Consider the following 12,097-nt stretch of genomic DNA (forward strand, 5'->3'; position numbering starts at 1 on the left):
TACCATTAGAAGGGTAAATTACTGTGGAAAAAACTTACTCCCCCTTCATGTAAATATAATTATAGGATGTTAGTATGCTTAACCACTTTCCAGAGGTACCATAATTTATGTAAATTAATAACAAATATTTTTTCATTAAAAAAACCTAATCAACTACTGGTAGGTTTTCTTCTCTAGCAGAAAATAGCCTGAGAACAGATTTTTTTAATAGTGTTATCGGCTGTATTCCAGATTGTTTATATACATATATTGAGAATTTCATTAGAGAAAAGGAACTGGCACCAGATGTACATTACCAAAGTTGCTTTCATCAATCTCAAAATAAATATATGGATTTAAACCATTCTAAGAAAGCCTCCTCTACTGGAGTCACTAACACAGGGGGCCATGAATGCCATGATAAGTTTATAAACAAATGCTACTGTGGGATGAAAACTTGAATGGCCACCATCACAGATGGTTGTGGAGGTGAGACATGGAACAATGATACTGGGATGGTTCTGCTATATGCAAAAGCAGCTGGAATGTCATGGTGATGGTCAGAGCTGCTGTGATGTCTTACTTGCAAGTACAGTTGAGCCCTAGGAGAGGAGCTCTCCACCATTCTGTTCACCATAGTGATCAAAGTCCGCTCTCGCTCATCTGTGGCAGATAAGGAAAAACAGTCATGATGCTAATGGAGACAGAGTCATTTCCATTCAAGCTTAAACTTGTGTCATCCCTAAGATAAATGGGGAAATATCTGGATCAGTAGCTCAGATCTCAGAGAGGTACCAAAATGAAGCTCACTCTATGATAATTGTTGAGGCCATGCAGGTCTTCAGAAGGGTGGTGACCTTCTTAAGACTTCAACTGAAGTGTCTTTCAATGAAAAGCTGTTAAGTAAAATGGTCCTTGCATTTTCTTTGTCAGGGAGAAATGACCCACTTCAGTTCCTTTGATAATAAGTGGCTCTGAATGGAATAGCCGATTGGGGCAGAGTGGTCCCCCATCTTAATTCTTGTTGAGGTGAAATGATGTGCCTCCAAAAGCAGTTTGTCATCTCAAGACAGAATGGCAATCCTCTATGAGAGAAAGCACCTCATCAAGGTAGATTGTGGACAGTCTCCTCTCAATTCTTTGCTGCAATTTTCATGCACAGTTTTATTGAGTTATATAAGTGGCAGTCATGGAGAAGGAAGCCTGCTTGGAGAGAAGGACTCAACTGCCTCCTTCCAGATGACAGAATCCTTACTGTACAAGCACCAGATTTCACTGACGGATAACCTTTCTTGGTGTTTACCAGACTTATCCCTCTCCATACAAAGTCAGTTGCACATGCAACAGGCAACTAGCCTATGGTTTAAATGAAGGGCATTACATTGAAGGAATCATATTGGGTTATCTTTCTGGGGTGGGAGATGGGGAAACTAGTATGTGTACATATAAGTATGTTGTCCCTCCCTACCTCACCCCCCCATCTCCTTTATTTTATTTGGAATACCACACAATTGATCCATGTTTGGATCTGCTGCATTTTTATTTCTTTTGGCCCCTCCAAAATAGGCATTTGCCAGTTAGAAAATGAGGAAAGGAAGAAAGTCACAAACAGTTCTTTCTCTCATGGAATTGCTTTGGTCACAGATCCTTGGGAAACTCTGAAGAAATCCGTTTCCTCTGTGGGTCTAATAGGAGCTTGTTGGGCAAAGGTATGTTACAGAAATAGTGCAAAAAGGGAAGATTTCAACAGGAAAGTTGGTTGTCGAAATGGTATGTATGCAGCTCCCATTTCTACCCTTCAGTATTTTACTTTGGGAGTAGCATTTTACTTCTTTAACAAAGCAACTAGATGTTGCTATAGCAAATAAATTTGCTTCTATTCTGGAAAAAACAAAAACAAAGGAAGTCTGTTGCTAATCATGACTAGTTCTCTTTTTCTTTTAATCTTATGCACCACATCGTACCTCCAGTTCCCTTTGCCTATTCCATTTTCCATTGGGAAAATCCTAGACTGCTCTAAAATAGAGAGTAGCTCACATGCTTCCTCAACAGTGCAAATCAGCTTTAAATTAATGGATAGACTTTTATTCAGCTATATGGCCTGACTAGTTACTACATTGCCTCTCAGATTATTTAAATCTGGAGTATTGTGATGCAGAAAGTCTCCCACTGATGATGTTACTTAGCAAACAGTGAAGCTCAGAGAGTACCCAAGAAATCCACAGTTGAAACCTGAGCTACAGATTATTGTTCATTTAGAAAGCATTATTTGTGTACATTCTACTGCATATGGTACTCTAGGTTATTTAGACTGATCCTGCAGGAAGGGGAGGCACTTATGTAAGGTGTATCTCTCTGGTTTTTGAATTCATTCTAAATATAGGTTTTTACAAACCATATCTAATAAAATAATCATTGCTTAAACAAAACCTCAAGGGTAGGTAAGAATAATATCTTTGAATAAATTCTCCCACATCTTCAACAAAAGTTGACAGGATTACATTTATATTCATACAGCTCACAAGCAACACAAACAGAGTTTCTGAATCAGTCACACTTAAAAACACAAATCACCAGAGCATAACAAAAAAAACCAGAAGCAGAATGCAGTAGCTGATATTGTAGAATCTTTTCCTATGGTCCAAAGTGGAAGAAGCTGCAAAGGGGGTTGCAAAGTTGTAAGGTTTAGAAAATTCAAAATGAAAACAGAAGGGCATAGTAGTGCCCCAGAAGGGCACTACTATGAGTAGTAACCCAGCAGGTTGGTTTCAGTCCAACCTAGGGACTCACATCTTCCAAATTATTGTATAGTGATGGACTTGATGCTGAGGCCGCAATGAGATCAGTTTTGGAAGTAGCACTGATTCATGCAGGCATTTTGCAGGCTAGTATCAGCCAGCCATCATGTTTTAAAATTTCCAGCTGAAATTCGGTGCCAGCATTTTCTCAAAAAGCTTTGATTTTGTTTGATGTTTTTCAGAGGTCAGCAACTGGGTCTTAACACCATGTAATATGCTGATAATACTACTGAAACTCAAATTTAAGTTGTAGGGAAGGTTGTTTGGGTTATCTGTTTGATGTATTAGTTGCCAAATTTAAATGTGTCATTTTTTTCTGGTTGGCAGATAGCCTTCCAACAGTGTTATGATAAAAACTGGAGTTTATGTGGTTACCATATCTGAATTCACCTGTTCCTTCACATATACATACATACATACATACATACATACATACTTCGCTTGCCAGTCATGTGTGACTCTAGAGGGCAATGCTCATCTCCATTTCATAGTCAAAGAGTGTCTAAAGATGCTTCCATAGTCATGTAGCCAGCATGACTATATGCTGAAGGCACATGAAGCACTATTACTTTCCCACTGAAGTGGTACCTATTTATCTACATGCTTTGGAACTGCTAGGTTGGCAGGAGTTGGGACAAGTAATGGAAGCTCATTCTGTCATGAGGGACTTAGGTCTCGAACTGCCAATCTTTTGTTCGACAAACCGAGCATTTAATCGCTTGGCCACCACACCCCTTTCTCATACATATACCAGATATTCTGGTAGCATACACATGGGTTCCAAATGTAATCTTAAATATTTTATTCTATTTGCCTCAATTTTTTCTGCATGCCATATTGAACAATTCATGCCGCTTACATTTAAACTGCAGAGAATTTTCGGGGATCAAAAGATTAATAAATGTGATATGATATTCCAGTCTACTTTACAAAAGCATATTTCCTAATAAATATGTTAGTTCTAAAGATGTTGTAAAGGTGAAGAATCCAGAAACTTGGTGCTATAGGACAGAGGTCTCCAATCTTTCTGGTTCAGTGGACCAATGGAAGTGGTAGTGGGGAGAAGAGAAGATGGTTTCGTGCATCCACGCACATCCACCAGGGGTGGATTCTGGCAGTCACTACTGCAGGTTTGCGAATGAATGCACCTAGCAAGCGCTTGATGCAAACTGCGCTTGATGCACAATGCAATAAAAATTGCTCTGCGCATGCGCAGAAGCAAAAAACAAGATGGCGGCACCTACAGCACTGCCCCGAGAACTCATTTGGGGACATGGCAGGCTTCGGTCACTGCCGGTTCCAGCACCCAGGCTGCAAAATATTACCAGTTCAGCCGAGCGGCCGAACCAGAAGGAACCTACCACTGGCACTCACTCAGCAGTTCCCTGCTCAGTTCCCAATTGACTATGGCTTGGCATTGGGGTTGGGGAGGCCTGTCCTAGGCAACTTTAGGAGGCTTGGCAATGACAGAGCATGCCCCTGATGACAACATCACACTAAAGATAAAACTTATGAACTTGTCGTAATGTTATGATGACATTATTTAAATTGGCAATTTGTATGACAATATGACATAAATGTTCATGGCCTGATGCCATGGACTATATTTCATACTCTGTACATGTTCAGTTCTTTAGTTCAAACTGGACAAATTAATTCGCTTAGTCCATGCTGAGTCCAAACAAATATAGCAGCTAATTCTGATGGGGACATTGTGGGCATTGCATGATGATTCTGATACAGCTTAGAATTCATTCAGTCTGCTTGGAGCTTGCTTCAAGTAATCCTGATTGAGGAAGTATGAAACACAATGATGCAGGATCAAGTTCTTGCCAATAGCTAAGGTTATTGGCAACGAAGAAATTGTTATGCATGAAGTTGTGGGAACAGGTTAGAAAATTCAATGTCTGATAAATGACAACAAGGAGACAGGAAAATGAAGGAAGGCAAATAATTTATATTCATCAGTATCCCTAAAGAACTAGGTGGGCATTACTAAGGAAGGGTGACTTTGTAAACTTCAATTTCACTTAGTCTACAATATTCATTTACATTCTTAACTTATTATTGTATTCCTGTTCCTGGATTTAAACTACAATTTTAAAAAAGAAAATCACAGGAATGTGTACACTTTTTTCTTAATATGTAGATATCTATAAGGATTTTCACCTGTTGGATTGTAGTTTTCTGCATGTTTTTCTCCATTATACAGTATGGATTTCTACAAGCATTTTAACAATAAATATTTTCTTAATGTGCAAATGATTTACAAGTATATAATGTGATTTCAGCCTTGCTTTACTTAATACATGCAGTCTACTTCAAAAAGCTCAGAAAGTGGTGCATATTAGTATATCATTGTGCTTCACAGATACATAAATTTTGGTAGTACATGTTAGTGAATTTGCATTTAAATGTTAAATGCAATTCACTTTTGGAAGAACATTAGAAATTCAAGATTAGATTTCCAATCATTTTTCTTTCTTTTTTAAACAAATACCAGTATTTACTGAGACAGTTTAGGGAATGGGTAAATTGAAATTTATCCTTCCTGACATATGTGTGTGTGTGTGTGTGTGTGTGTGTGTGTGTGTGTGTTTGTGTGTGTTGCAATGTTAATCCAGAAAATGGGATTTAGAAACCATTGGACTTCTATTCTTTTGGCACATTTGTCAAATTAGTACACATCCTTCACAGTTACTTTGAAGTAAAGGACAATAAATGTATCTTATATTGAGGGTTGCTGGAGGTGGACCCAGGTTTTCCTTTTACTACAGATTTATGGTAATAATAATAATAACCTTGTGGGGTAGGTTCGCTGAAATAAGGCAATTGAGAATTTGAATCTCTCCAGGTTAGTCCAATGCTCTAACTCCAGCTGAATATCCCAGAGGTCCCACTCTTATTTTTACCCTGATCCTCAAATATTAACAGGTATCCAAAATTGCTCTCAGTTGTTTCTTCCTAATTTGATAAAATGTATTGCTAGAATTCTTGACTGTAATACTTCAGCTTCTGGGTGAAAAGTCATTTTTCCCTATTACCTATAGATCCATTTGTTAAACCAGCACGTTAAAAGGTGACCAGCGGATTGTGACAGTTCATACTGCAAAAACAAATACACAAACAAACAAAACCCTCTCTCCCTCCCTTTGTGTAATTCAGAGTGCTAAGACATAATATTAATCTCAAGCGTACGCAAACATCTCACAATGGTGCAGGATTTCCTAAATCGATATTCTTTCAGTCTTCAGGTGAACTTCCTTACTTATTGCCAATACAATCTAAGGAAGTTTTAACACCTGGATCTGGTAAACATCTAAACTGCTTCAAGAAACAGGCATTCAGGAAATACTTGTTGAGCTGCATGAGTGAGGACTCTAACTGGAGTTTCTTGCTAGTCTCATCAGAGAGAAACCATTTAAAATACAGACATTGCTAGATTCATTCACCCATTAGCAAGGAAAGTAGTGACTGTACTAACAGAAGGAAATATTTGTAGCTCAGGGTTGAACTGCGAAGTCCTTGGTACTCTCTGAGTTTTGTGGTTTTCTTACAAAGATTTCATTATCAAACTAGATATATCATCACTGCACTTATGATGTTACCTAGTTTGGTAATGAACTGTCTGCAAGAAACCAAGCACGTAGAGCAGCAAGGACCCCCTAGTAGTGACTGAGTTAGGTACCCATCTACCATTTTTTCTTCCACAGGTTCTAAACTGGAAGCTCTAGGACACTTGGGCCAATGGCCAGAGCTGAACCCTGCCATTAAATATACCCCCTGCTAGGTAAGTTTATAGGTAGGGTAATCCAAACAAAACAGCTGCCTTTGGTCTTGGAGGGAGGTGTGTCCCCAGGACAATAATGAATTTTTAAAAACCATCTTCTGAGGGAAAAGAGAAGGTATCCACGATTAGGTCAAATGAAAAATAAAAGTAGAAAGCTGTAATAAATTTTCCTAATTTTTTTCTACCAGTTCAACTGAAAAAGGATTGGCTTTCAACATTTCATTCAAAGGATAAAAACATGTCAAAGAAAGGCTGTGGTGTATACAAATGGCTTTTTGAAATTCTTCACCAGATTTATGAGCAGAGAAATGGAGGGGATGATTTTTAAAAAATTCCTCTAGGGAAAAAAAGAAATTCCCTCACAATTTTTTGAGGACAAGATACCTCTTAGTAATATTTTTAAAAATATTCAGTGAGAGGCACTCCTCATCTTCCCTTGGAGAGATGATTATGCAAGGGAAGGCACCATACTCACGTACACCCTTTGGCTATTTCCCACTAAATAGTTGCCAAGAACACCAATTCCTCCACCCATGTGAATATTTCGACAGAATGTGTGCTACAAAATCTAGTCAGAATATATGGTAAATATTCTGTAGTCAGAAATGCATTAAGGAAACATGTAATCTAGCATATGAAATCTACAGATCTCTAGACAAGCAATGTAACCTCTTTTTTTAGCCTCCCAAAATAAAACATTTATATATATATGATTTTTGTGCTGCCCATCTCTGGGCATTTCCCTCACACAAGGAAGGCTAACACAAACTGAGTACCAGTAGTGATAGCCCAGCATCAAGAGATTTAGGGAAAGGGAAGGAGGTGCAGAAAAGGTAGGATGACACAGACCCATAACAGGACTGGAGGGAAATGGGTGTGACAAAGCAAAGGCTCAATGTGTGGGGAGTAGTGGAGTGGGGAGAGTAGGAAGACAGCCGGCTTAGCCTACCTGTTGGTCCAAATACTCTAGGTTTCTTTGCAACTGAAGGTCTAAAAGTTCATCCTATCAGGAGCCATTAGGCATGCGGCAAAAATGGAAATACAACATACAAAACAACGAACACAAAGAAGAAGCAAAAGCAGTTAGGTGCAGCTTAACTAGAGACAGGCAAAGAGCTTTCCCCATACAGCAAAGGGAACATTCACAGGACTCCCAAGCACTTTTAAAGAGAGAAGATAAGTGAATAGTAGTGGTTCAGCAATCTTTTCAGATCAGGAAATATATAACATTCATTTTAGGACTCTCAAGTATCCCGATAGCCCAGAACTATCATCAATGCTCTGTCCCCAAGCCTTGCTTGCCATCTTATTGTATGGCTGAGCATTAACAGAGTGACCACATTAATCTAATCCAGGTCATCCTATCTTGTTTAATACGGCCTGAATTGCAGATTATCAAGTTATATCATTTGATCAAGTTATATCACAATATAAGTCTTTATTCCTTCCCCTTCGAAGACCACTTTTATGAGTCCACATGTGTTGTTAATTGAATTCAGGACCTATCTTTGCAGATAGCATTCAACACTTCCCTGTAAGACAGGAGGAGTAACCTTGAAGCAAAGGACTGTGTTGAAAGTCTCTTTCCTCTGTTTTTTGCTCAGCAGGTACAATGGTGTTTACGTATGATGAACTCTGAACTGACCCATCATGCCCAGAACAACTGGACAACAGAAAAAAAGTGTGTGTCTTCATCACACATGCTTCTGTACAATCCACTGCGGTCATGCAGCTTCAGGGACAGTACAAGAATATGCCCCTTGTCAGGGGAGGAAAAAAAAGGCTGAGGTTGGGAAACAGAGCATCTGTTATCAGAAAGAATGTTCCTGACCTGCTTAATGATACCACTGCATTTTTAGTTCAGCCACATGCATCTGCTTTTGTGCATAGCTGGTGAAAAAGCAGGGGTAGTGAGGGAAGAAGCTACGTGCAACAAGCGTGCAACTAGAGTCTGTTCCACAGGGCACCTTAAATCCAGTCCAGGATTTACTGGTTGCTTTCAGGTGTCAGGTAGGGTCAAAAAATGTTGCATGGAGCAATGAAGTTGGCACTTTCATTTGGCAGAGTCCAATTCACAGTGTTTGTTGCCCCACCACATGGATCCTCCCCCGCAGTGGAATAACCAAACAAAAGAGAATTAGAATGACCAAGGAAAAAACAACATATTAGAAATAGCCAATGAGGGGAAACAGAGGTTTCATCATGTATTTTTCCACTTCAATTTTTGACCCTCTAATTATTTTGGTGATACAGAGAGTGACAATAGAGAATTAAAGAGGATTAGTACTCCTCAGTTTTTGCATTCTCAATTCTTTGGGATACCATCTTAATTTCAGAATGGTATCCCATATATGATAGCAGAAGTATTCTGGGTGTTCAGCCATTGGGAAGGTGCTGCTTGTCACAGGGAATAAAGCATATTTTTCCATCTAGAGATCACCCATAGAAGTGGACCAACCCTGAAGACAAGGCAAATGCTTGGTTGAAATGAGCAACAAGAATAAACAGCTCATATAATGAAAGCCGTTGGTGGAGCCGTTATCTTCAACATGCAAACAGCTTTGCTATGTGATCTGTGACTTAATTGCAAATCTTCCTCCACTTTGAGGTAGAAGCAAGACATGATACATCTCAATAATCAAGTTGTTAAATGGGTGGTCCATTCCTCCCTAAAGCATGGAAGATAATCTTGATGGAGATATGCAAGATATATTGCACTTTCTCCTCTCTCTTACAGTCGGTGAATTAGAGAGGTGTCTGTGCCATTTCTAAATGTTACATGGATGTCTGGACTTTGACAATGTTTTGTCCCTTGTCCCCTTTGGAACAGAGCTTGGGTATCACCATCAAAGTCATCTTTGATCTTTCTATACACATTGGGGTTGCATTCTATCTCTCCTTGCAACTCTTTCTGGGTGGTAATGTTAATGAAGCACTGGTTTCAACTGAATGAATAAATAAGGACTGAGTCTATGCATGAGTTTTTTTCCTCTCTCTAAAATCACACACTCAATTCCTTCTTTGGTCTTCAAAACACATACACACTATGATCAACCAATCATCAGCAGTCAGGCTACGATTAAAATTTTCCACCTGTTCACATAGTCATAGTGCCTCCAGGCTGGTCTCATAACCAACCCTAATGAACTTTGCTGCTAAAGAAATTATTCCTGAATAAATGATAGCTTTAGGAAAGAAAAACACATTCACTAGTGAAAGAATGGGATAGCATTGTGGCTTACCATTTTATCATGGACTGTAGGGGATGCTGGATAGTTGAAGGGAAACATTCCTGCAGAAACAGGCTTTCTATCACCAAGGTAATCATACTGGGCAAACAAAAGGAATGAGTGTGAGATATATATTCCTTATGTTGATAATCTAGTAATAACAGTTGGAAGAAAAAAAAATATCAAAGGCCATTAACTAAAGTGGTGGCGAATTAATCACTTATAAAAACTCCTTGAAACTGAAGTCTGGACAAAAAGACAAAAGGTTGGTTTTATAAGTGGAGCTACTTTGAAATCTGTAATATTACTTCGTTCTTGGGATGATTCTCTCTCCTCTTCCATTGATACTCTCTAATTTGTCCTGAAAATTACACTCATCAAGCCGTAGGGTGTAGCCACAAAGATGAACACTTCAAGTCTCAGATCAAAAACTTGTCTAATCTACTGCCCTCCCAATTCAGCTAACATGACACTTTCCCTCAGCCTAACTTGCTACTTTGGCATCACATTTCAGCTGCTGGAGCTCTATACCTTATATTTACTTGAATTAGGGCTCAGCTTGGATCCCTTATATTTATTTCCTAGTTATGTAGAATTAAGATCAGATGGTGGCAACTTTAAGCTTGCTGGCTGAGGAATTCTGGAAGTTGAAGTCCACACGCCATGAAAGAGCCATAGTTCCCCACCTCTGGTTTAAAACAGTCTTAACATAACTTAGATTGAGGAATAATCAGTTTATAATAGGGAATGTTATTTAAGGTCAGCTTCTCTAAGTATTGCTTAGAAATGACATTTTGCTCCTTCCTGCCATCAGTCTTGACCTGACTGATCAATGCATCTCCTTCATGTTCAACAACATCTTCCCTTCCCACTAGTCTCGGCTTTGTGGCTTAACAATGAATCAAATGTAGAGAGAGGTTATACCCCCTCCCTCACCCTCACTTCACTGGGTATCTACTGAAAGATGGCCAAGCTATTTGGAGGAGGGAAGCCTCAAAGGAACTTACCTTTGGGGAACTGACAGATCGTCTCATCATGTAAGTCGATGGCTCAGCATATATCTCCTCATTTCGAGAAGGCATTCGTTCAAAATGGGCACTGGGCGACCTTACTGGAGAGTAGACTCTGGTCCTATTGTAGGATCCTTGACTTGGTGAGCTGGGGACCGAAACGCGAGCGAGGCTGAAGGGACATCCTGCGGAGGGAACCTGAGGCAGCGTCCATTTCATCATAGTACACTGGCTGCCGTGTGGGGCCTGGGATCCACATGGGCATATCTTGTCTGCTATAGCCAGGCTGTTCTTTCCACTCCCGCAGCTGGAATGAGCTGCTGTTGCGGAAGGCGTGGCGCTTGTCCTCCACAGCCCACTGTGGGCTCACACGTTCATAGGCATGCATAGAACAGATACTGTCAGGACGCATACCAGGTGGATAATACTGGTAATCCTCCGAGTACTGGGATGAATAGGGAGGATAATAATCAGGTACTCTCCGAGACATTGGGAAGAATCTGTTGGGGCTACAAGTCCCCAAAAAAACAAGAAAGGAAAACATTTGGTCTGGAGTTTTAGGATTTTCTATAACTATGTTATATCAGCCTACCATCTGATGAACAGCACTTATACATTTTTTTTGCATATTTCTATGTGTAAAACTGGGAGAAGCTGAAAAATTTACAGTTGTTGTTTTAAAGCCTTAATGTTGCCTTCTTGTCTCCAATTGTTTCACTATATATTGTTTGGTTGTGTTTCTTAATTTTTTATTCTTCATAATTAAGGTTGTGAAACCCTCCTAGTTTCCTCTCTTGCATGTGAGCTACTTCCTTGAGTAGCAGAGTATACATAAATGTATCAGTTTTTGATAAATAACATGTAAGAGTTGAACTTTGTAAGATTCAGTTAGGATAAAGCTACTTTGGTACTTGTGCTAAATCTGTGATTTGTATATTTGGATCACTGAACTGCCCCAAATCAGTAAAGTTCATTGTCCCATATGTCAAAAAGTAAACTTAACAGTGGAAAGATATTCATCTCATTGTGCTTTTTTGCTAGTATTTATTTCTCTCACTGGGTATTTATATTGGTGGACTGTGTTTATTCCTACAGGGTACACGGAAAACTTTCTAAGAGAGCAGCTGATAAACAGTTGTTTTTAAAAATATATATTTAAAAAATAAAAATTAAAAATAATTCATTCCATGATCAGGAACACTTGGTAAATAAGCTGAATATAGTCACCTGTTTAGCAAATACTTTTTTTGCTCTTCTGGGTGCAAGAACACTAAATATAAACCAATTGTG

At 39.1% G+C, this 12,097-nt stretch overlaps 1 protein-coding gene across 1 annotated transcript in view; it reads right to left on the bottom strand.

The window, feature by feature from the left end:
• Positions 1 to 12,097, bottom strand: part of PLEKHA6 (pleckstrin homology domain containing A6) — a 129,816-nt gene that overhangs the window by 34,922 nt on the left and 82,797 nt on the right. Inside the window, 2 exon segments of the mRNA XM_032218571.1 lie at positions 10,805 to 10,966; positions 10,968 to 11,316. Of these exon segments, the coding sequence (XP_032074462.1) occupies positions 10,805 to 10,966; positions 10,968 to 11,316 (511 nt within the window).

Source organism: Thamnophis elegans, chromosome 5 (assembly GCF_009769535.1).
Source record: "Thamnophis elegans isolate rThaEle1 chromosome 5, rThaEle1.pri, whole genome shotgun sequence".
NCBI lineage: Eukaryota > Metazoa > Chordata > Lepidosauria > Squamata > Colubridae > Thamnophis > Thamnophis elegans.